The 25,631-nt window shown below is 41.6% G+C and overlaps 2 protein-coding genes and 1 long non-coding RNA gene across 8 annotated transcripts; 1 reads left to right on the plus strand and 2 right to left on the minus strand.

Moving 5' to 3' along the window:
* Window positions 1–624: 624 nt before the first annotated feature.
* On the minus strand, window positions 625–18,014 carry LOC145212454 (uncharacterized). 6 transcript variants are annotated; one of them, XM_080080570.1, is made up of 22 exons: window positions 17,535–17,962; window positions 14,430–14,504; window positions 13,557–13,748; window positions 13,080–13,183; window positions 11,432–11,493; window positions 10,607–10,952; window positions 10,486–10,548; window positions 10,240–10,425; window positions 8,817–9,566; window positions 7,601–7,810; window positions 6,540–6,746; window positions 5,438–5,638; window positions 5,006–5,239; window positions 4,477–4,695; window positions 4,046–4,291; window positions 3,655–3,885; window positions 2,941–3,074; window positions 2,673–2,708; window positions 2,454–2,486; window positions 1,883–2,003; window positions 1,518–1,630; window positions 625–1,321 (listed from the first exon to the last, which is right to left on the minus strand). In XM_080080570.1, exons 1-22 carry the CDS (start codon window positions 17,648–17,650, stop codon window positions 1,277–1,279), a joined length of 3,924 nt encoding a protein of 1,307 aa, XP_079936696.1. In that variant the 5' UTR covers window positions 17,651–17,962; the 3' UTR covers window positions 625–1,276. The 6 variants fall into 6 exon arrangements, with proteins under 6 accessions (XP_079936696.1, XP_079936697.1, XP_079936698.1 ...); XM_080080571.1 differs by lacking the exon at window positions 14,430–14,504; XM_080080572.1 differs by lacking the exon at window positions 5,006–5,239 and having other exon boundaries at window positions 4,477–4,734; window positions 17,535–17,959.
* Window positions 18,015–18,409: 395 nt separating this feature from the next.
* Window positions 18,410–20,660, plus strand: LOC145212457 (uncharacterized). The gene is made up of 2 exons (XR_013856716.1): window positions 18,410–19,168; window positions 19,329–20,660. It is a non-coding gene; the product is annotated as an uncharacterized LOC145212457 (long non-coding RNA).
* Window positions 20,661–22,607: 1,947 nt separating this feature from the next.
* LOC145215192 (uncharacterized) lies at window positions 22,608–25,344 on the minus strand. Its single transcript, XM_080083854.1, has 6 exons — window positions 25,207–25,344; window positions 24,973–25,061; window positions 24,100–24,181; window positions 23,929–23,973; window positions 23,776–23,859; window positions 22,608–22,905 (listed from the first exon to the last, which is right to left on the minus strand). The coding sequence occupies exons 2-6, from the start codon at window positions 25,051–25,053 to the stop codon at window positions 22,832–22,834; spliced, it is 366 nt and encodes a 121-aa protein (XP_079939980.1). The 5' UTR covers window positions 25,054–25,061; window positions 25,207–25,344; the 3' UTR covers window positions 22,608–22,831.
* Window positions 25,345–25,631: the final 287 nt, after the last annotated feature.

The raw sequence follows: 25,631 nt of genomic DNA on the forward strand, positions 1-25,631 counted from the left end.
GAGCCGGTTTCCTTTTGTGGCCGCAGCGTCTCCGCTTTAAATACTCAGTTCTCACCACTCTGCGCCGGCACTCAGGAAGCGCACAAACTGCTGCAACGAGCTGCCTGGCATTTTTAAACGAAGTTGGCTTAGTTTTATACGCTACATGACGCTTTGACGTCATTACAAACCAATTCGGGTGGCAGACTTCACAAAAGCCAGCTGCTGTAACTATTTTTCTTGCTTCTTTTGTTAATTACACATACGTTTCTACTTACACAGACGGACGTAGAATTGCACTTCTATGACCTGAACTTGATGTTCTGCCAGGGTAACCTTTTATGTTTAAGGATTACTTTTATAGACATGATTTTGACAACTTGTTAGCTGTCAAATACGGTGATATGTTTGATTTTTTTGAAAAATCTAGTAGTTATTTAACAAACGCATTGGAAACTCCACACGAAGGCGGCAAGTTGCATGTCTGGCTCAACAGGCCTGACTTCACACTCGGCATAATTTAATGCCTCAAATTCACCATATTCCAATGCTTTGTTTCAAGAAAAAGCGTCGGGTTACCGGCTTGTAATGACAAGTCCAGTTCTCTTACAACTCTGACTGAAGCAGGTATGTGACTGATAAAAATACTTGTAGAAGTTTAAATTTATTGCGTGGTGTTTCGTTCCATCCGATGCGATTGGTTGCGAAACTGAGGTGAAAAAAAAACGGTAAACAGCAACGTCGAGGTGCGTGAAAAAACAGATGTTCGTCCATGTGTTTTATGCTGAGGAGCAGAAGATAGCGGATTGTGAAACAATACGAGCTGCGGGTGGTAAAAAATGTTGGACAAGGCACGCTTAAACATCGTCTAAATCACAACAAAAAAGGCACAATAGAACTTCGCGCAAGATCAGGTATGGCGTGATGCAATGCGATAAACGAGATCCAAAAGATCAAGACAATAGAAAACAACTACGGAGAAAATCGCCGGAACACGTAGAACATCGACGTAGAAAGAAAAGTGCACTTGCAAGAGCATAACTGAACGCACAAGGCATGTAACATTAAATAAAAAGGAAAAGAATAGCAACCAGTAGGTGAACATAAAGGTACGTCTGCGGGACGCTATGGAACAATGGCAAGGATGATTTTTTTTTCTTTGATCCGCGAGTGCGACCACAAATGAAACTTGGTCGTCCGCGGCACGAAACTGTTGGTTGTGCTGTCATGGCGGGGCTCGCAACACCGCCGACGACGGGTGGTTAGGTTTGCGTTTTACGCGACGTTTAGTCTTTGGTTACTGGCCACCCGGCGTTTCATCATTTTCTACACCAACAAAGTCCTGCAAAAATAAATGACAACTCGGTGAAGTTTGTAAAATGCAATTTGCCAAATTATGTGCAGCAGTAAACTAAGGCACTCGTTGATATTTTGCTTAATTGATAACAATAGTGTATGCATCCAATGAAACTAATAGATAAAACCAAAAAATTACTTCTGCATCTGTATAGGCTACATTATATGGAATCCTGACATACCGTTGTAGGCGTTTCGACAGGTGAGCTGGTGTTGTCGTTACTGAATAAACCCGGAAGGTCGCTATTAAATCCGTGATTGATGAGATCGGGAACAACCACTTCTTCAATCTCACCTGTTCCAAGAATGCAAATTAGTGAGAAACCAAAATCTGTAATTAGCTCAATGATTGGTCCACTAAGCAAGGTATAAACTTAGTCAAAAACGTTGACTGTGCAAAGGGTCACACGTGCAATTAGCCGGTGGTGACATACATGTTAGTGTAACAGCACCCCGGCTTAAACATTTCTTTGCCCAAATTTAACAACTTTTCGATTCTAAACTAGGCGCGTAACTTTGCAAGTGCATCGATGATCGACTATCTTACCTCCCGAGTGGTCGTCGGGTGGCATAAGGTTATTTAAAAACTGGTGCTCCAAGAAAACGATTCGCGATTGCAGCGATGCGATCGTGTTCTTCATTTCCAGAAATTCTGCAGGGCTCAATGCCTGTGAAGTGAAACATACAGGTGGTCCATGCGCAAACAGTAAACAAGTGGTACAAGGTGACCTCAACATAAAGTATCCGCGCTATTTCGAAAATGAACCCCATAATACAAACTGGCGTGCTATTATGGGATATAAGTAATAAACCCATGTGGAGCATTTCCATGCTTTGGTGCTTGGTGCTGTTTTTTTTTACCAGGTAGCCATTTGTCGTTGTTGGAAGGAGACTTCTCCTTATTGGCCTTCAGCTTGTTCGCATTCAGTTCCAGGCTGCTCAGTCGATTGCGCACGTCCGTAATGACGATGTGCATACGACTGAAGTATTCTGATGTCTCAGTCACTTTACGGTCGAGCTTTTGAAGGCGTCGACTCACGCTCTTACACCGACATTTCAGTTTTAGTTTTTCCCCACAAATGTTAAACACTACACTTACATAGGAACAAGATACTCACCGCGCCTAATGTAGCTTCCTTGTTTTCTTTGCTCTACAAAAAATATCAATTATGTCGATACTGGATGTTTTGTGGCCTATTAAAAGGCATCAAAGGGATGTTATCAATCTACATTACTTTTTCAAACGCTTTCGAAAGAACTGACAGTTATATCAATGAATATATTCATGCAATTTAATTAATCGAAACCGCATGCAATGAAGAAGTAATCCTGCTTACCTTTCGACCTGGTGGTCCTCGTGGTCCTCGGGGACCCTACAATCAATACAAAGCAAATATTGTCATAAACATGAATCAGTACAAGCATTCCAAAGCACATGCAACAAGGATCACTGAAATTTGGTAATAAGGTGACTGCAAGGTTATGTGTTATTGAAGGGGCAGGGCTGATGACATCCAATAGCAGCTTGCCTGATATTTGCTAAAGGCAATTCAACTTTCCTTCGTAGCAAGTTGTCGAAACCAAAGAAACAAATGTTATAATTACCCTTTTTCCGGTCCCGGGACGGCCACGGGGCCCTCTTGCTCCTCGCGCACCCTTTTCACCTTTAGCTCCTGGAGGTCCGATAGTTGTTTCGGGCCGACTTTCAATATGAGGCAAGATCTCCGACAAATCTTGTCCTGACAATTTATTTCAACAGTGTCATTATGGTCGGGCCACGGGATTCTCATGGACCATGTAAAAACATGTTTGAAAATGTTGTACTCGTTCAATAAACGATATCCCAAAATGGCATCAAGATCAATAGTCTATTTGTGTTTGCTTTCTATAACTGATTTTATTTTTAGGATTTATTAAATCCTATTCCAAATCGTATTTGTTCCGCAAGCAAGGAATAAATGTTCTTCCATGTGTTATGTCATTTACTCATCTCTCCCCCACCATGGATGAACACGGTATTGTTTACATGCGAGTAAATTGACGAATCGGCCCAAAAAAGCCTACAAGATAAGTTACTTTTCCTGGAAATAGTGCCTTATTTAAATGTTACCACTCTTCTGTAGCTAAACTTGTAGTTTGAGATGGCATGCCTACGTGTCCTAAATACCACGTCCCTGTCACTCCATGATTTCAAACAGGCGAAAAGCAAAACGCGGTACGTCAAATCCTTACCGCAAACTCAAAGCGTCGATTGATGGAATACATGCAAAGTGTCGGGCGCACCCTTTACACAACAACACTGAAATACATCAGACTCACCCTGAAGGTCGCTCTCCAGTGTGATAGTGAAGTTGAAGCCGTCGCCACCACAAGCCTTCTTGCATTCCTCGCCCGTCTCAAAGTTGTTGTCGTTGCCGCGACAACCGCCGTATACGAACACGGAGCAGAGATTCGTCCTCTGATCAAAGAAGTATCTGTAGAGCCCGGCCTTGCATGGACCTTCTTGTAGAGGCAGGGAACACTTGAGATTCGGACCGGGTGCACCGTCGGCTGCAAAACCACAAATATGGTAGGCAAGGTAGTATTTAAGAGCTTTCAGAAGACCATTGAAAGATTTAAACATAAATAATCACACGTAGGCTATTCCATTTTGAGAATTCCTTTATAAATGTGAAACCAGTATTATCAAGATATTATTTTAATTCCTTACCGGATCCACTTGATGTCAATCCACTAGCCGCGCGGTTCCGTGGAGGGTAAACAATACTGGGGACTCCCCCACACACGCTCACACATTCTTCAGCTTCTTCGAAGTTGTTTGCGTTTCCTTGACAACCGCCGTACACAAAGATTTGGCATTTGTCGGTTTCCGGATTGTAGTAAAAGTGCTGTAAGGAACCTTTGCAAGGACCCTTTTTCTTCGGCAGCAAACAGCGAGCGGGCAAATTTTTTGTTACTAAGATGAAAAACAAATAGAAGTTAACAGCTCGCGCCTAAATCTTGCCCCAAGTTGATACATTTCGCCACGAAAACCCTTTCAGAGTTAAAAAAACCTTTCTATCACTTTATAAGTCCTTTCGAAGAATGTGATTCTGTTTCACACAAAGATACTCGGTTAAGACACTCATTATTTTTCCTTACCTTTGTTTGGGGTTTCGTACACAGGCTCTCCACCACCACAAGTGTCCCGGCAGCCCCAAGGAGTGTGAAACCGATTCGCATTTCCCTGGCAACCACCATAGTTAAAAAGCTTGCATCGGTCCTCCGCACTGTCGTAGTAGAACCGTGGCATCAATGCTTTGCAAGGACCCTCTCTTCGAGGGAACCGACATTTGTATGGCAAGTTGCGCCTTTCGCTCTCTAGATGAACACGGCAAGGCTTGTTACACAGACAACGAACTGAACAAAATAAGGATGATTTGCAAATGTTCAGGCAAAATGATTCATTCCATGGTACCCTTGTGATTAACTTGCAATGACATAAAAGAAGGAACATGTTAGAATGGCTTTCATGCATGTTTAAATGTAGTCCAAACTCAAACTTCGGCAACGAGCGTGTAAGTCAGTTAGCTCAACTTTATGACCACCCACATCATTGCACAGATGTGGCGCATGGCTGTGAGCGACGGTTAAGTATGGGATGCAGCAACCACAGGTCGTGACGTCATACCGATTGACGTCGGCTCTCTAGTTGATCTGACTGACACGCCGTTTTGCATGAATTCTCCTTTGCAGACTTGCGTGCAAATGCTGGCGTTGGGAAATCGGTTGGTACTGCCTTGGCAACCGCCGTAGGTAAACTGAAGGCACTTGCCGATTCCGGCGTCGTAGTAAAAGCTCGCTTCAGTGTCATTGCATGGTCGCGGCTCGACCGAGTCGAAGCAGCGAGCGGGGATCGTGGACGCTGCGTGCCAGAGCGTCGTCAGTTATTATCGTAATGACGTTTGACACTTATACCATATTTCCGCTAACTCAAAACACACCCAGGTCTTATATGTCGATCACCAAAGTTAGGCAGAATGTAGCAAGCGGCCTCTAGGCTAATTCGGTTAAAGGTGCAGTTTGGACGTGACCACCTATTAATCACAACACTATCACTTACCAATCGGGGTAGTCTGTGGTGGATATTCGGGATCGCACATCTGCTGGCATTGTGCTGGGGTTTCGAAATTGTTTGCATTTCCCTCACATCCTCCGTATGTAAATAACTCACACGCCTGTGTGTGCTGATTGAAGTGATACTTGGGGAAGCGACCACGACAAGGTCCAGAATCCCGTGGTAGCAAGCAAACTGTTTCGGAACCTTAACACACCGATATAATGTTTCAGAATGTTGCTCCAAAAAGCGTCAATGCAGTATATCAGTTGTTCCTATTTCTCTTTTGTGTGTTTTAGAGCGCAATACAGCGTTTTAAATGGATGTCACCGTTTGCCCATGAATATTGTTCATTTGCACCAGTGTTTTAAACTATATCGACAAAGCATTGGGGGGCAACCATATCGTTCTTAGGCTACCACATGTATCTAATAGGCTTGGGTAAAATTGACAGCAATCAAAAATCGCCAAGTAGAAATCTGTGCAGCATAACATAAACGATGCGTTCCATGCGTGTTAGGTTGGAAACTTAATATTTCCTTTGCGACGTGACGGGAGCAAGAGGCGAGTTGCAATCGGGTTCAAGTGCTGATCAATCAGCTTTGCCCGAACCGAGCGCCAAACATTCCGAAGTTAAGTGTTGCAGATTAAACTAATGCAACAAATGCAAGAAACGCTTATTGCTTGCCCATGTAAATTGCCTCAAGAGATAACAGTGTCGCCATGTACGAGCGACTTCAGACGTTGAAAACAGGTTGCATACTTTTCATACAGACGGGACGTTCATACCACAAAGGTCAAGAGGATGACAAACGGTGCACCATAACTTTTGTTTACAATGTTTTGAACAATAAGAGTGTTCGCTTTGCAAGTTAGTCTTCAGTACGAGTTTAAAACTATATGTTTAAACAACTTTGTCAAAACCAGATATTTATGTTATAGAACGCGCTTGTTCGTATTTGCGTGTGGTCGGTTTACAGATAATCCTGAGCCTGCACCACTGAGCCATAAAAAGCTTTTAGGCTTATACGTACGGAATCAAATGGCCAAGCATAAACTTTTGCCAAAATTATAGTCATATCTTCCCACGTGACATTACGGTACTCACCAGTTGGGGCAACTCTCACAATCACTGGGCATCCGAGAGGATCAAACGATCTTCTAAACCGGGATGAGGATGGCTCGTTGTCGTATCCCTCGTAACCTACGTACGTGTAGTCGTCGTATTCGTCTAATGATGTTGTGGTGGTGGCCGTTGTCGTGACAACCGTTTCACTTGATCCATCATCTTCGTCCCCACTCTCAGCACTTCCCTCTGCAAAAACGCGTTTTTATGTATTGATATGTAATGAAACTCATATAATAGGTTGCAGACTTCTAAGGAGTTATTATTGTATCATTTTCTCAAATTTTATGTTCAATTAAATATTAAACAGAGTTTTAACCAGGGAGTCGAACCGCTTGTCATATGGGTTCAGGTTCGGTTCGGGTTCACTTGGTTTTGTTTTTAAGGGTTCGGGTTCAGGTCCGGTTTTTAAAAATGTATATTTTCGGGTTCGGGTTTTGTTCCGGTTTGGGCAAGTTATCCGGTCCGAACCGGTTTGCGGTTTTTAAACCTGTTCAAATGTTTCAGTTCAATTCTACCCATCATCTACTTGGCCTTATCAAACTCCAAAATAATTTTGACCGTGTGCTGTTATTTTTGACACGCCCTATATGTGTTATCTCGCGTATTCTTCAGTGCGCTGTTTTGAACAAAAAAATCATAAAATATAAAACAGACTGCATTTTTTTACTGGTTCGGTTCCGGTTCGGGTCCAACGCCAAACAAAATATAGGTTTCAACTCCGGTTCGGGTTTTTAGAAAATCGTAAATAGCGGTTCGGGAAATTATCCGCTCAAACCGGTTCGCGGGTTCGGGTTCAGTTCCGGTTCGACTCCCTGGTTTTAACTGCTGTTTTTTTTTCATCATGTCTTAAGACTTAAATGATGTTCCAGGTGACGACACTTGTAATATGGAAACGTCCAAATGCCTATTAGTAAATAACATTTTGCTTCCCTGCGTATTCTGGGTACTTATACTATGCTGACTTTGATTTTAGTTTTTTTTAAATGGTGTGTCATATCACTTGAAACACAATCTATTTTCAGTCTATTAGAAAGCGGTACCTTTATCTTCAGACTCAATCTGATGTGCACAGCATACTTCGCAACAATATCCCTCCGGCTTGTATTTGTATTTGCACGAGTTCAAGGATGGGCAAAGAATTTCAAAACAGATCGTCTCGCCATCAAGACAAAGGCATTCTTCGCAATTGGCCACTTTCCATAGGTCACCCTCGGCGTATACTTGACCATTGCTTATGCATGTATTCGATCCTGTTTGGCATAGCATAAAAATAACATATTATTATTTTTTAATATTAACTGCATGCAAATATTGAGACACAATATTTGCTTTTTCTCAAGTGACAATTATCAAATAATACACAGCAAACGATTAATTACCTACAATTGAAGCAAAAACACGCGGTACAATTGTGACACCTTGCTACTCATGCTGCTACAACAAATCTGACCACTCAACAAATTACTTGCATGCTATGGCCAAATTTTTTTACTCAACTAATCACAAAAAACACTTTGTAACTGAATTCACACAAACAATGGGCTCGATGATGTTGCGTCGTCCCATTAAAGGAGTACAGCACCGGCAAACACACCAATTAGAAAGCCACACTGAATACACCCAAATAATACATGCATTGTATAAATTTGCGACATTGACTTTTGAGCCTTTAATGGAAAATGGTGTATAAAGCATTGAATCATTGGGTGCTAAACAATGATTGCAAATTATTACATGAGTACGTGAAGCAGATTACATTGGGCAGTACTGAATTATACGCCTTGGGAGACTGTGCCGCAGAAATACGCCTGGCAATGATGTGGTTGACACCTACCGCATGCAAAAACACACTACGAGAGTGAAGCGTACCAAAGAAGTGACTCAATTACACCGAACCTACACATGCACTGACAGATGAGTGTTCCTGATTATAATTGCATCATGAGGATTACTAAAGCGACGGTGAGCAATTATGGGTGGCAAACATTGCTTTTGAACACACGACTACAAGCAGTTTCACCACATTCCGGTTCCAGCCGATCTCTTTGCAGCGTTGGCCGCCGCAGAAATGTTTTAATCGTTATGCGGACACAAAATCTGTTTAAGCCGCTGTTGAACAGTTCGAGTTTCAGCGTACATCTTGTGTGAGCCTTCTGCAAAGAGGTCAGGCGGTGCCGTGTACGTGTGAGTCCACCAATCAGCTACCCGGGCACACACCACGCACATCTACAGGCGGTTCTGGAAAGCCAGACTCACCACAGGCCGAAAACACGACGTTGTCAATAGAGACGGACACCAGAGCGCCCGGTCCTGCCCTCGCCTCGAAAATGGCCTGGAAAGGTCGATTGTATTCGGGCAACGGGACAGTACCCCGCTCCCACGCGTCAGTGCCGTTGGATGTTATGTTAAGCACTGGTATCCGGTAACCAGAATTGCATGACAGGAGGTAAATCAGTAGACAGGGACGTTCAGTTCTGCGTCCGCGAATGAGGTATCGAAACGTCATGCAGATGCCCTTTAAAGGGTTGACAAAGAAGGGACTTGAAACTGTGGCCACCGAATGATTTTCGATGTCTGAGGTAGTTGGATGAAAAGTAAGGAAGAAGTTGACGGAGGAGGTGCTGTTGCTCGCTAATCGAGAAGCGTTTTTGTCTTCGTGCAACGACAGATCGTCATCGTCAGTCTCATCAACTAAATTGGCCGCAGGGTCGTCGCGGCGGTTCAGAAGTGGCTCAGAGTCGATGACCCAGCCTGACGAACCGGGCGGTCGACTGCTTGGTTCGAAGAGACACAGCGTGCCACCTTTCCGTTTTGTCTCGTTTGTAGCGTCGTAGTGACGATCGTCTCGCTTCCTTCGACGACCGGGCAGCGAGAGGACGTTCTCCTCGTCGAAGTCGCAGCTTATATCCATTATAAAACGCTTCCACAGGAGGCTGGCGCAAAAATCGACGGTGGCCGGACCTTCGGTGGCCCCACCTAGGCCGCTGAGTGGATCCGTACCCATCTCTGTGTAACGCGACGCGCATAAAGAAAAACGATTTTCCCGGTAATACGAAAGTTACAAACATACCGCTAGGGTGTCAATCTAAAACCAGCCTTAATCAGTCATATCATTACTTCTTATTTTAACCCTTTACTCGATAAATGTCAACTGCAAATGGATTCGAGGAAAAACTAAATATTTGACAATAGAAGGGACGCCAAGTGATCAAATGGACAAATCAAACACCACCACCGACTTAACGTAAGACTCGTGGTTTATAAAGGTTGTTTTGTTTCACAAACAAAAGCTCAGGAGGTTGTTTATCCGCATAGTGGCACTGTTCAATTGTCCTCTATTTCGGTCCCGCCAATGAGGCGTCATTAATAACGTTGTGTATTCAACTCGTACGTATAGCTATTGAAGACACTGAGTGGATTTTTCTCTCGCCTTAACGATTGACAAAATGTCAAAGCAACTGCATCAAACACAATGAATTTTTACGAGTGTTCGAAACAAAGAAAGCCTTTGTTGGCCTCAAAAGATTTACGACGCAACGTGCTTGCACATAGTAAGCGAAAGGCAAAAACTCGCAGTAAATGCGACCAACACTGCTCAGACGATTTCCACAGCTATTTCCACCGCATTTGAGGCCTCAACATGCAGTTGGACTAAATGGTTAGAGCGGGAGAAACTTACCGTTTGTAGTTGACTCAGTGTTGTTTGTTTCTGCAGTACGAGAACAATCGCAAACACCTGGAGAACCCGGAGGACCTGGTGGTCCTTGCAATCCTGCTGGGCCTCTTTCTCCAGCTACACCCGAAATGTTAACCGGAGTGCCCGGCTCGCCCTTAGGCCCAGCCAAACCAGTCATTCCTTTCTCGCCTACACAAGACAAAGTTAAGTGACCGTATGTGGCATAAACAAACTGTTTGAATTTTTTACCTTTCTCACCCGGATTACCGTCAACTCCATCATTTCCGGGAGTTCCAGCAATTCCAGGTTCACCTGTTAAAAACGTGACTTTAGTATTGGACTCTCATGTAAAAGAAAACACTTTCAGTACCTTTTGGGCCAATGCCACCTATGTCTCCTTTCATTCCCCTCAAGCCAGCTTCTCCTGGAGGTCCTGGTTCTCCCATAAGGCCTTGGGGTCCAGGCAAACCGTTCATACCCGGAAATCCGTGCTTACCAATACCTCCTATTTCACCCTTGTGGCCCTTCATTCCAGGAACACCAGGTGGCCCCATGAGGCCATGGGCACCATCACTTCCATTTACTCCTGGTTCGCCTTTTGGTCCCCGTAAGCCCACAGGCCCCTGCGGACCAACAGGACCGGCCGGAGGGACAGAAACCGATACTAATGCTCCTTCGCTCCCAAGCCTCCTGCCTGCCGCTTGAATGTTTATGACCTAAAAATGCATTATTATTCAATTAGTTAGGGTGTTTTTAAAAGACACGTAAATATTAAATCATCAGAAAAGTGCTTGATAACACATTTTACATTTCTAAAATATTCGACTTAAGATTTGTTTGCAGCAAGAGCACTAAAATCTAATGCAAACACGCTTTGAATGACGGCGTTCACAAAAGCTAATTGATCAAGTGTTTGTAGTTCGTGCCAAATTCGCCACTTAGCCTCGACTGTTATGTTTGTCTTCACTCGCATAATAATGGCAAACACCACTGCCAGTTCATGCCGTGTATCATATGCTAAAAACTACCGAAAAATTCGACAAAAAGAAGGTCGCCACCTAAGGCCAACAGAGTTCAATTATATTCTCGATGAATATGTTTGTTTACACAAGTTTAAACGTCATTCAAAAATGCGGCTAACATCGATCATGTTCATATACGTGTTCACCAACTCTGAGGAGAATATTTTTCTCACCTGCTGCGATAAATCGTCAATGCGCTGGTTCAGCTGCTCCACCTTAGAACAGTTGTAGCACACTAGAAAACAGAAAATGCGTGATAATACAGTGCAACAATGTCAAGGTTAAAGTTTTCACAACGCTTTGATTGTTGCTGCTTCCTGCAAATTAGTTGGTCGTGCGGTCTGGTGGTTTTAGATTAAATATTTGGTTTGTTGGCCTACAAGCATTTCCGAGAAGAAACCCAGCCAAACCGCACCTGTTCCGTTGTAAGGTTGATTAGCGCCGGGCGGGCTTGCGTACCATCTCGCCACCCAAGCATGTCTAACGTGTGTTTGGGGTTTGAGCGGGTGCCCAACAACTTGGCTATCTAGTCTAACCTAAATCCCCAACAAGTATGCGGTTTCCTTGACCTTTAATCTTGCGTGTGGACACATTAGTATTATTTCGATCGTCCTTTAGCTAAATATACTCGTTAGGTAATATTCGGAAGTTTACAGTGCGTATTCAAGTATAGGATAGCCAACAAAACAAATAGCTGCTTTCAGGCCACATAGTGCTCTGCTGGCACAACAAATATATGCCAGGCACACCTGGTTGCGTATTTGTATTCGCGTATATTGACCTTCTTCGATAAGTTTACGAAACTGACATAAACTTTTGCAATCGATTGACAGTGTATTATGAACTATTGGCAATAGACAAGCACATCCAGATCAAAGTATCCAAGCCCCACCAAAACACAACAAGCGTCGAGAAGCAACGGCGGATATCGGCTCGTTGAAATCCAGCACGAAGCTCATAAGCCAGACCGCAAAACACAGATTGGCTTCATTCAAATACAGGGGAACCCGCTCAAACCTTGCCACACCTTAACTTTGTATTCATGGCCTTGTCCGGAGTGACAACTAAAAGCAGTCTTCCAGCGTTGAAATGTAGGGCTACAGGCGCGATTACCACGATCGAAGTTGTTATTACGCGAGCGTGTAACCTTGTGATTTTTTCAGGCTCGAGAGACATTGGCGGTCAGTCGAGCGACCTAGACTGATTGAAAGACGGCGGTTGGTTTCCAGCACCCGCAGCGATTGAACTTTTGTGACAGCAGTGAGTATACATACCCGTCTACCTGAACGGTGTGTCACTTGCTTGCGACAATATGTGGTACCGTTAATGGTAACAAAATCAACATTATAAAATCGCGTTTTGAAGCTCTATGATTTCGTTTAGAGTTCCTACACGATTGCGATACCCCGTGTTGAAGGGCATCGGGGTGCATCTTGCTCATGGAAATCCTTGACTTTTTGCAAACAGCGCGTTGTTTCCGATTACCCCAGGACGCTTGCTATTTATAACTTAGCTTCGCCAATCAAATATTCGCTGCGTTTTGATAGCTTACACAGCCTCGGCAATCAATCGTACACAAACCGCCTTGCAGACTGTTAAGTGAATTATCGCCACAGACGCCACCGTGATTAGGGTAAACTAATGTGAAGAGTAGGTTACTCTAGTTCGAGTGTGTATCGGCCAAAGATAAACCTCCTTTCAGCACACAAGCCGTATTAAATCTATTAACCATTGTCGATCTATTGGAATTAACGAAAGTTTATAAAGGTTGGCGGTTTCTGCTCCAGTATTTGATGCGGCAAGGTATTAAAAGGCTTATACCGTTCTCGCAATTTTCTCCGGAAAATCCTGGACAACATCTCCACTCGTCAGTCGACAGTTCTTGCATACGCATAGCGTATTTGCGACGTTTGGCTATGACGTAACTAAAAGCAAAGCACAAGTTTAGTGACGTACGCAGGCGTAGTAGGGCCATGGTCAGGAACACGATGAAAGACAAGGGCCCCAGGGAGCAAAGGCGGGCAAGCCCATTACTGCATCTTACTTAAGGGAATACTTCTTACTAAACGAACCGATGATAGATGTGATTAGGATAACTAAACCTTGGCTAAATACATTACAGGCGAAGTGATGTCGCGGCAAAACGTACGTTGTCACTGTTTTATGTCTTTAACGAAAGTTCTGGAATCAGTACAAGCGAAATGCTTGTGCAACTGGGCCCCGGTTTAGGCACTAAGGCACTACCACACTCGGTTGTTGCCCACGGGATTTAAGCTGGAGGGAATGATTTCAACTTACCTCACTTTGGGGTTGCAATACAAAGCTGACCACGGACAATGCGATACAACCCTTTTTAGGTAGGTCTGTGACCCGTTCACATATCGTTGTGGGACGAGCTTTGTGGTGGGATAGGCACAATATCGACCAGTATATATGGTTCTTTTGTCAGCTGTACGCGGCACAAGTTCAAGATTCGGCGACGTAGAAGTACTGCAACGAGCAAAATGTTTACCTGTTTTGCATTGCGAAATGTGAATTGATACAAAATAAAACAATTAGTGTTTTTTGAGCATTCGTGTTGTGGAGAGTAAAATAGTTCGTTCCATATTTCAAAATCACGTTCCGGTTGTAAGTTAGAACATAAATTTGGTGCAATGTAATTGGAAACGTAAGATATTGTAAAGTTGACAGGAATAGTTTTCGTGCTGGTGCAAAGTGGGTTTATTAAACCAGGGGTAAAGAAACTGAATCAACCTTCCGACTACTTTAATTTTATGGCTTTTTGAAAAGCGTCTGTATATCCCCTTATTATCGAGTAGGCTATTTATTCATTACACGGAATATTTTTCCATGTTACCTAGGATAAATTATATGATTATACTTAATGCTATGTTTCCTGAATTTGATTACAATGTAAGGATTTTCTCGTACTGACATAACTTATGGCATATTGTTAATTTGAAATCTGGGAATCATGCCTCCAACGTTTATTGGAGAAGTAAGGCAAGATGCACTTAATCACACTCATAGCTTTATCATGCAACATAACAAAATTATACACATGCAGCAAACCAAAAGCATCAAAAACATGATCAACTGTATTGTGAGTAATGTTTAAATGTTTATTCACAGATTATGGGTTGACAAATGTGTAAAACATGCTGGGCGTACCTTGCCCTATTATTGCCAGATTTGGAACGCCTACGCGTGTACAGGCTAGTAGAGTAACTTCCGTATGAACTGTATCTGAGGCAAAACACATGAAATGTAAACGTATCAGCCATAGCAGAACACAAACATAAAACACAAGGCATCATTAGATTACAAAAGCCGATATTAGCACGCTGCTAAACAATAAGAGCATGCAAATTGTAAACAAGCCGCACAACCCACATGTATTTGTTCATTGGAAGCTTATGTGAAAGTATTTGTGCTACCAGTTAGATCCATTGGTTATTTCCCGTGTTAGGCGGCAAATGCCAAACTTTTTCAGCTGACAATCGCGTTGTTCGTCGAATCGTCAAAAGTCGGAAGCGAGTTAGCGCGTCAAATCGTGGTCGTGTGGGTTCGTTAACTGACGTCAAAAGCAAGACGTCATAGCGTCTGATGCATATGACAAGCGAATGTTGGTAGGTGTTTGTCAAATGCAATCCATGTGATGTAATATTTATGACACCTGCTTTAAATCCACTTTGGTGCAAAGGATGTATCGCTTACATACAAATCACATACTCAACAGCTTCCTCTAACTCACGCCTCGGTCGATTCAACAGCACGCAAGCAGTCTTTAAAAATAAACTTCCCCATACATTTGAAGTGTTTTTAAATGTCAGGCCTGCAAACTTTAAAGGTCGACTGACTCACTTTCATGTGCATTTTCAACGTTATCGCAAAAAGTCCAAAGCAGTAGCCCCGAATAAATACTTTGTGGGTGGTGGGAGTTTTTATGAAGACAGAACGACCGCTCTCGCCGGAAGGTCAACAAAACGGGAATGCCGCGCTCGTAAATCTAGCAAGCGCTTCTTTAACTCCACTACACTACTGGGTGAAAAGTAGCCCCATACTTCAAGAGAGGACTTGGCGTTCAGTTAAAAAAAATTTAAAATAAAAAAAAGAGCAAAAAATTTACCCTTGTTAAAGGACGGGCTATAAGCCTGAGATCCTAGAAATAATACCACATTTGGGGGCACCTAAATCCGTTAATATAGTTAATAGACCATGTTGGCAACACATTAAGGGCACTTTCATGTATTTGGTTTCGTAATTAGGCACGACGATCCCTAATCGATTTACAAATCCCGAAGTTTATTAACGGGCTTCCTCCTTTTTATCGGAAAGAAAAAGTCAAACGATTGAGTTATTTATGAATGAAGTGCGAGTGTTACGGCCTTGTTTCCTCTCGTCCGTTTCCCACACCATTTAATGACCTGTTCGCGATGAATTCAAAGCAAAGCGAAGTGCGTTTCCGGAGCGACCAAATACCCTTGCTCGCTTTCTCAATGACAGACCATTCCATTCATGAAGGATATTTTTAATTTTCAGGCACGGATTTTAATGCTGAACGCAGCTCTTTAAAGGGAATGGTTCGACACCGCTAGGAGTGTGAGCCAGTTGTTGATTCACGTCTCAAGTGAAGTCTCAACAAGACCGTACAAGTGCTTTTCTGGCAGCGGTGAAACACGGCTGTCTAAAGTTTGCCAAACGTTAGAACTTGTAATCAAATTTGCTTTACTTTTCCACTATGTTTAACAAGGTCAGGTATATTTGCTGAATCGAAAGTTCGAACCTCAACATAGCACACCGCACCTTTGTAAACGCTTTATCAAAGTTTGGGCATAAAAGGTAAATTTACGCTGCAGCATCTTCGACCGCAATCTACACCGATTCAAAGAATACGTGGGAAGTTCGCTGAGTTCCCTTATATGTGACCAAACTTCAAAAGACCCCTTTCATTTTTGTCCAAAAGCTTTGCGGCGACGCTTTCAATTAAACCGCAAAGGTATTTTGATTTTATCTCATTCGCTTTTGTGGAGCAAACGCACACAGCCGGCGGACTACGGACTCGGAGAGGTAAAGGAAAACAGTACGAAGATTTGAGTGGCGGACGAGAAAATGTCTTTGGTGAAGTTTAGGTCTGACGCACGACACTTTCCGCTTATCACTGCGGATCCTTCAAATAAATTGACAGCTTGCTCAAGAAGGCCGCGTTGTGGCCGAATCGGAAACCGACTTAACACCCTCGAGGTGCAACGCCCAATGAATCGAAGCACTTAAAGTAAAATCCTAATTGCGGACGGATCACCGTTCGGCGACGGTCAACATCCCGAGTATAATCCTCCGTTTGGTGACTACACCATTTCTGAAGACAACTTATTTCCGATTTCGCCAGCTAATCGCATTTGCTGCGATGGGACAACAAAACGCTCGTTACCGCAGTTGCCTTGGGCCGCTTGCGATCGAACGATATGAGACGATCGTCATTTATTTACCTCCCAAACAGCGACGACATGCACCTATTTGCGAAGCTGTGCACAAAGTATAGCAATCATAGTGATTTGCTCACAAAGTGTTCATACATTGATCACTGCACTCAGTGGATTGATTCATGAGTATTTGAGATCAGCATTTGGGTGATCGAAAACCCCAGGCAATGAATTTCAGAACTCTCAACTTGTAAAGATGGTATCTCAGGGCTATGTACTTCGTGGTTAATAGAGCATCCGCTATGCATACCATTTTCTGGGCTAATTCGTTTAATCTTTCTGCTGATACGATTTTATACACAGCTGCAGTGTAAGTTGACTCATTCAGTTTTGCGGGAAATTTAATACAGACGACTTTAGAAAACCCGGTTAAGTGTTGCCGAAGTTTGGTGCAGAATTGCCCAGCTTTATCGCACCCTTGCTCTAAAACCCTAACCACCACAGCATTGCGCTGAGATAACAAAGTTGTATGCACTCAAAGGGCGCAATTGCTTCCATGAAAGAGGAAAATGAAGGGATCTATCTTTAATGAGATCTCACTTTCTGTTTGAAGTTTCGCATGAATGAAGATTATCCGGCCAATGTTTATTTAGATTTCGCGACTCGTCGATGTCGGGCGCCGTGAGCACAATAACTTTTCGGCAGCGTTTAGCAAAACAGCTTAGCTAAATACATCATATGCCACAAATAGCAACAAAGAATTACTGTATATTAAGTACAAAGCCATTCTTTATGGGCACTACGTGTATATATGGAAATAAAGTATAAAAGTGAAACTAGCGATGCGTCATACCTGTTATTTCGGCGAGCTTGTCGTCTTGTCCTTTTGGCAGAAAATGCAGAGTCAATATTAGCTGCAACCAACAGTGTAGCGAAAACCAACATGCAAGTCGTCCGTGAGAAGTTCATGACTATGACCTTGCCAGCGTTCCACGCAATATAAAATCCGGCCTTTCTGACAGTCAGCAAATACCAGTGATCGAAGCCCAGGAACTCTTATCAATCTTACCAGCGACCGGAACAAATGAACTCTGAAACTTCGAAAGGTGTAGGTTACGCCCTCGGCAACTTGCACGCCGCGCAGCCGCCGGTGACTTGGAAACACCGCCGTTCGGGTTTCAAAGGCCCGTTCAACTGATTTCCGTGCCTTTCGTTCTTTCTGTGGTGTGCGATTCACAATTCTGAGCCTGGAACTATTACTAGACCAGTCAAACCACACGAGCACAAATCTAGTGACCTGTCTTTGCCAAGTAGCTCCTCTCTCTTTTTCTCTGTTTCTCCATTCACAAGTCTTTTGTTAAGCCTTCTTTACCACTCTCTTTTTTGATAAGCTTTAAAAGTTTCGCGCCAGCCTTTTGAGTCAACAAGGGCCCTGTTTGCTGTTTGGCGGAAACTTAAAATAATACATCGGCGCAGTGTCAAAGCGACTGAATATATTTTTGCATGTTCTTTCACCTACTCCTAGTCGATAAAACGCAACCAACTCACAAACTCAATCAGTTCAAATGATAAACAGCGTCACACTGCCGACTACGCGCTTTATCAACCAAACGTCGTATATATGTTTGCCATGAGTAAATATTTTACTAATCGAAGCTGCAGTTTCATATAAGTTGTATGAACAGTTGACGGGAATACACCTAGTTCAGCCACTGTCATGTTGAGCTGACTGAATTGAAACTGACTTATCCCACGACCCGTCAACCGATTACGACCCGACACAGCTACCTTTTTTTACTTGTCTGATCGCATGGACTTGAGGCAGCAGTAGTTCAAACTCAAAAAGCAAATCAGAGGTTGACGAATTTCTTGGCAAGTCGCTGGCCAAGACAGTCCTTGGTAGTATATTTCTCCCAACTGTTTGGTACAAAAAATCCATGTCAGTCCACAGAGTCGACCCAATATAGCTTTTGTAGGTTTGTGGTCAAATTTAACAATCCTTGGAGTTCTACATTCTATATGCTTAATTGTTCGCCTATCTTAACTTAATTATTCTTTGCCTAATTTTTCTGAAACCGAACATTTGTTATTCGTGCTTGTCTGCCTGATGGCGAGTTCGTGGTGATTCAACCGACGTTGCGTAACTGCCAAACACAAATACTACTCATTTCCGCACTGACTTTCTACATTTAACACAGGATATTGAGAATTCGACCCAGAAGACTGGAGTAACAGGTGGAGGCGTAGGTATCTGCATAGCGTTCTGTTCGTGACTACAAACTCGCTGACAACACAATGTAGCTTTGCGAGGTTTTCTATTTGTTTTGTGTATAGTTCTTGCTCCCTAATTCTACATTAAAAAAGTGAAAATGTTTTGAACAAAAATTGCATTTACAAAACGCCAAATTCACAAGGATTTTGAAAGCATCCATTTACTTCAACCTTATTGCCATCAGTGGGCCTGTTTACATGCACAATTTTACTCGGGTAAGTTTACTCGGTAAAATTTACCCTGCTTTTATTTAAAAGAAATAAACAAATTTAGGTAAATTGCAGGATAACACTTGACAACTTTAACCGGTTAAGTTTGGTGGGTAAAATTTAAAACCTATACCGGGTAAATTTTACCGAATGATTTTTCACGCAGACTGTGGATTTACATGGAGCAATGATTTTCAAAAACTTGTCAGTGACTTTAACGACTGACAAACGCCATTGATTTCGCCTTGTCAGAATAACTCTATGACAAAAAGGTTGTGTTGTTTTATTACAGTTAAAAGTTTGAATACCTAGACAAAACGCAATAGACGAAAGGGCTAAAAATGTTTTTGTATCTTTAAAACAGAAGAATACATGAAAGAAGAAAGTGATTCAGGAAGTACCACCGCTAACTTAAATTCCGCGAGTGAATCTTGAAATTTTCCCGCTCATGTGAACAGGCTTAATTGGGATGTATTCACCAAAGTTCAGTGGAGGAAAATTAAATGTTGTTGGGATGAATGTGCATTAATACTGAATCTTTCCTATTAAAGTTTCCCAGTGTATTATATTTTATTTGGTAGGGATACGCGCTACGCAGTTTATGGATTAATAAGCCCACCACGCAAGTGTGAAATAAAGTTCATGGTGGTAATTCATTCACAGAATATCGCTTTGATTTGCACGATTTTTCCACATAAGGCTTTGTGATTTGCTATTGCGACAAAAAGTTATTTTGAAACGCAACGCATGCGCGCGACCTGCATTTTAATTTTGCGGAAGGTCACGAAGCAGGTGCGTAATGCGTCAGTTTTTCCCTTGAAGTTTCCAATCTTCACTCGCATTTGCATTTGTCCCTTTCCCCATACATTCCCTTGGTGACGTCATTAATGGGGAGGAAGGCTTCCTGACGCGACGGGGTGACGATGTCATAACAAGTCGAACCCATCCGGGAAAACTTCAGAAAGCTGGTACTTCCTTTGTGAGTTCGGTGCTTTTGTAGGCTGATATGAGCAAGAAATTCTCGGAATAAAGAAGTTTGCCCTACGCGGCAAATGTGATGATTCAGCTTTGGCCTATGTCCTTCACCGTTTACTGCAACCATTTGGTGAACTAACTACAATGAAACGTAAACTGTTATCTGCGATGGCAACGTTCTTATTCTCCACATGTCCTGCAAGGTCTGACATTTCTCCTTAGGTTCATGACGTATGCACTAACTATGGCACGTTACGCATACGAAGATTATGGCAACGAAAACATCACAACTCCCAGGACATTCATTGATCGCTTATTCGTGAAGAAATAACTGATTTATTTATCTCCCGCCCACCCACATATATCTGACTGCGTTTGTAGCGGTGTGGTAACGTGCACATTGGTGTTTTATTATTGGTTGCTTAACCCTTTTGAGTGGGTTCAATACGGTGGTTTAGGCAAACAACAGCCGGTAAGAAGAAAATCTTGCATTACGAATTAATAAAGCGTTCGTCATTTGTCAGTCTGTTCTAAAGTCGTGAAATTTTCTTGGGTTTATCTTTTTGATAAAAAATGCTGTTTAAAGGAAAGTGGGAACTACTTATATCGCAATGTAAGATAAAAGCTTCGTTCTTCCTTTTATTTTAAATCATTTTTGCTCTACGTTTGTTTTAAGTATTCTGCTCTACTTATTTTGCTCTCTAGCGACGTAAGTGTCTTTTAAATGTTTGTAAGGGGTTGGAGGCAATTTTGATAAAAACTTAGTAAACCAAAACCAGGAGCTATTGACTTTTGCATAATTTAAATATTTTACATAGTTTAGTCTAAGCAGTCTGAAACAAACATACAAAAGCCTAGACAAAAAGGGAATTGCATTCAGATTTGGTGTCCGGCAAAGAGAATTGTTGTTGACATGGAAACAGTAAGAGTAAAAGACTTCGTTGGTTTCAACTGTATTTTACTGCAATTTCCAAATCGATTAAATATGCTGGGCGCAAAGAACATATGTTGGTGAACGTGAGATTGATTAATTAATATAGCCAATTCCACGTAAAATCCGATTTAGGCATTTGTAGCCTTGGATTGAACAAAGCGACGAAGCGGAAAAGGGGACATACAAAACCACTGGTACTGTTGTCTATTGTCACTTTAAACCAAAACTATGTACACTCGGTCTTTTTTGGTTTGACATGAATGAAACCTTTGTATTGTTGTATCGTATAAGTATAAGTTTCATTTATGTAGGTATTTGTTTAAAGTTGTTTGATTTGACCCAATCTATTGTGGCAATGCGACTAGCCAACCCAATTGAGTGGATCGTCTTAATACTTAATTATAGTTTAATATAATACAGATCTACGGATAGTAATGTCCAAACATTATATTTTAAAAAATAGAAAAGTCATTTTTATAAAACTAGGACGCATTTTATCTTTTCGTTGCGTGGTCTGAACTGCAGTTGTTGACAAAAACGCACATCTATATTTCACATATCAAAGTTGTGTTTGTACACTTTTGAATTATACCCACATACTATTGGTTTTTGACTTTTCAATATTGTCCCAGAAAAAATAATCCAAAGCCCCAAAAGTTCAGAAATGAGTCTAACTGGTGAATAAGGCAATTTATTTCACTAAAAATTATCATTTATATGTGGTTTACGTTTGCAAAGTTATTGAGACTTGGCATTGTGCTAGTGGTTTTCAATATTCAGCATGCAGGAGGAATCAGTGATGTAACGTAAAAATACATCGCAAGCTCGATTATTTGCGTTCTGGGACAGCTGCGTGTTTTTGACGGATTGTTTCATTTCAGCCAACTGATCATTCATCGCAGTGTCAAATGCACCTGAATCTAAACGAACCTCCAAAACAAATGGAAAAAACAGCATTATAGCAAGCCTCCGCAGCCATGACCATTTTGGTCGATTTACGCGCTTGGCAAAGAAGTCAATATCTTTCTGTCGAATCCACCTGTGTACAATTACAACACACCAAATCGATATACATGGCCTATTAGGTAAGTACCAACGCGAACTCTATTCTACCAAGTTGGGACGTTTTTTTACGGACATTAGAATCTACCCAAACCTAAATTTGCACTGTTATGTTTATCTTGTTACCCAACAACTTTTAGTTTTTGTGTGAAAAAGAAGAAAACAAGGCGTGCTTGGTGGGCAAAATAACCAAATGAGACCTTATGCAAAAACTGTGACAAATATGAAATTATTGGCATAGTACAGCTTAGCAGTCATCACGGTTGAATTTTTTTGAAACAGAAGACGTCAGCACAAATCAAAAAAAGTCCCTACCAAACATCATAAATGGAAATATCTTAAGTTAATGTTGCTAACATTTTAAAGGCATGTATGATATAGACTTTTAAATACACAAAAACTGCACAATCTTGTACAATTTATTTAGTCGCATTGTGAAATGTAAAACTCCTCTTGAAAAAATGAAACGCGAAATGCACCAGTATGCCGTTTATTCACAGTTGTTTTACAGCATTTTTAAATAGCATCAAACACCGACATAAAGCAACAGCAATAGGTCGCGAAGCAAAGAAACAAAACATCATTAACAATCAAGAAGACCCCGAAACGACAAAAAAGAAACAAAGTGTTTGTTTGTATACAAGAAAAGGTGGATGCGTTTCGGGCAGGCCAACTGAGACAAGTGATCTAATTATTCGTTACATGTCCCTTGGTTCTTGGTCCAAGCGTTCGAGCACACAACGAAGCATTTCTGGGCCGAGCAGTCCACTTTCTGCAAATATAAATCAAATATAGGAAAAAGTGGTTCGATAACAGTCATACGTTGCTGCTTACATGCTTTAGGCAAATTAAGAAAGTCCGAATTATTTTTGTAATGAATGTCATTTTCGACACTTGATTAGACAATGTCCCACCAGGCGATCGATGATTGCACAAATCAGCAATCGAATATTAATACACAATTTAATCGTTCGATTCTGTGATGTCAATGCGCTTATGGTGTCCTTTTATGTGCCGCAAGGGTTAGTGGGTCGAATGTGTCTTACGTAACGTGGCGTATCTTGTGATGGCGGTTGTAAAGGATCGACAAAATCATCCATACTTGTCAGTTGGAGATCTTTGCATTTTACCACGGCTAACCCCATGGGGCTGGGCGTTCCGGTCAAATTTGTCAAGTCGACTCAACATCGTTTGAGGTTCGACAAAAGGATATTGGTCGAAGCCAGAGATTTGAAGCATGTCAACTTACATTAATAATTAATTTTGGGACACCCTAGTCGGCTGCAATTACTAGACGCAAACCCCGATTGCGTAACAGAAACATGTTTTTGTTTAGCTTATATATTTTGGCCGCGTTATATCTGTCGGATACCGTTATTAAATACTTCGCAAAGCCGGGGAAAAACTTCTCCTCGCGGCTAATAAGTAAACTGATTTGGTGATTTAATTTTGTTTACTATCTTTTTTGTGTGTTTTGTGGTACATTTTTTTTTCAACACACAAGCACAACGGAACAAATGCCATACTATATGCTCTTATTTCTCCCGAATTGGATCCCGGCAGTGCAAAATTTCCGTGGGCATGTAAGCCTAATATGCTACATCGAACAGTACGAGGTTCGGTACTTAACACTCTCTCCTACCTCTCAGCTTTAGGAACTGAACGAAATCAGAAACCAAGTCATCGGTTTTGATCACTCCGCTCCACCCCTCGCCGACCTTTACGCCTGAAAATAACAGAAGGATGAGTCACCACGGCATCACAGGCGATGGGGCTCACATCAAAATCCACTTACCCATATCGTCGTCTCCTCGTTTATTGAACAACTTTTGCAGGGCACCTGGTAATGGAAGTGATATTAATTAGTAGCGTATGGTATAGCTACGATCTTGTCGATGCGTGTCAACCTTTATTAATCCAGTGCAATAATTAAAATTTAATTTTTGTTATATAATTATTTTCTTACCCAATCCTCCGTTATACCCCACGCTGTTTAGAGTCCATCCTCCTTGTCCGCGAAAACGTTTGGCATTCATACGTTCTACGGCCTATAATAAAACAATGCGGGTAATTTGCAATACTGAAAAACGGTATTTTTGTAAAACATTTTTTTAAACATTTTTTTTGTTATTTTAAATTCTCCCACATAGCATTTAAATGTCACTGGAACCACAGCGTTCATTTGCACTTTCCGCGTTCAATACTTATAAAGTTCACAGCAAAGCATGCTACAAGCGGATAGCGAGTTATGCAAGGTCCATTGCTCGTTGTGCCGCTAATTTGCAGCATCCAAATTAAGAGGATGAGCCAAAGCCTTGGGATTACACTGACAAACAAATTACTCAAATTTATCATCCGCATTTTTTACTTCAATTTTTTTTCCCCTTTTGATAGCTATTTAGGACATCAGATATAAATGACATCTTGCCAAAGTTTGACTTTGCCAAAGTTTAGAGTGTAGGTCGGCATTGGGAAATATTTACGTATCAAATAACTCAACCTCACTCTCTACTCCACAAAATCCCCTTAGCCGAAATACCAAGAGTAAATCGTGAAAAATTGTCCAAATGGCATTTTGCTACATTTAAAGTTTACAATATAAAAAATTTGGAAATAAAAACCATCCACAAACACAGTGCTTTACCAGACCAACAATGTAAAAAATACTGTCGTGAGAGTTGCAAATCTTTCATCAACCGTAAGACAGTACGTATAGGTTTCAGAAAATATTTTTCGGATCCAAATTTTAAGAAAACATTTATGCCCATGTTGTGGCAAAATTGTAGTGCAGATGGCATACTCTGATCAGGTGTGCATAAATTAAAGCATTTCACCTTACCTCTGATTTTGATGAAAGCATAAGTGTCATAAGGATGACAAAGCAAACTGTGGCGGTTGAAAGAGATGTACATGAAGCCATTGCGAGCGCTAAAACAACGTAAAGTTAGTATAATACTGATAGTATAGATATAAGTTATAAGTCCTTTTTAAATAAAAAAAAAACTCCGTCCAGTTTAAAACCCAACTTATCTAATGTTAGCTTAAAAAAAAAAAAAAATGAAAACGTTCTCACCTTTAGTTGTTTGTTTAGCCTTTAAAAAAACTGTTCTTGTCAATGCTGAATGCAGTTACTGCTGACGTATCTCGATTTACAGTGACTTGTACCTTGATACGCGAAGCTTTTAAAGCCAGTACTCAGTCTTTTTTCATAACCTTTGTCGAAAAAGGCAAATAATGGCATTTGATTCTTGCGTGCTGGGAATTGACGCGCTTCGTTATGCACACTGTAATTGTTCTCGTGAACCTTTAGATTACACACAAACCCATTGTAAACCTATTAAGACGGTGGCGAGAATAACGAAGATTGACGTTCCGCTATGGACATTGTGTGACATTCGTTATAGGTTTAATTGATTTTCCGTTTCCATCAAGGTACGTGTACCTCGAAGGGGAGGATTTATACATGACAACAGGTTTGAATTGTAACAAAAACACTGC

The sequence above is a fragment of the Phallusia mammillata genome, chromosome 2, assembly GCF_965637545.1.
Source record: "Phallusia mammillata chromosome 2, kaPhaMamm4.hap1.1, whole genome shotgun sequence".
Classification (NCBI taxonomy): Eukaryota; Metazoa; Chordata; class Ascidiacea; order Phlebobranchia; family Ascidiidae; genus Phallusia; species Phallusia mammillata.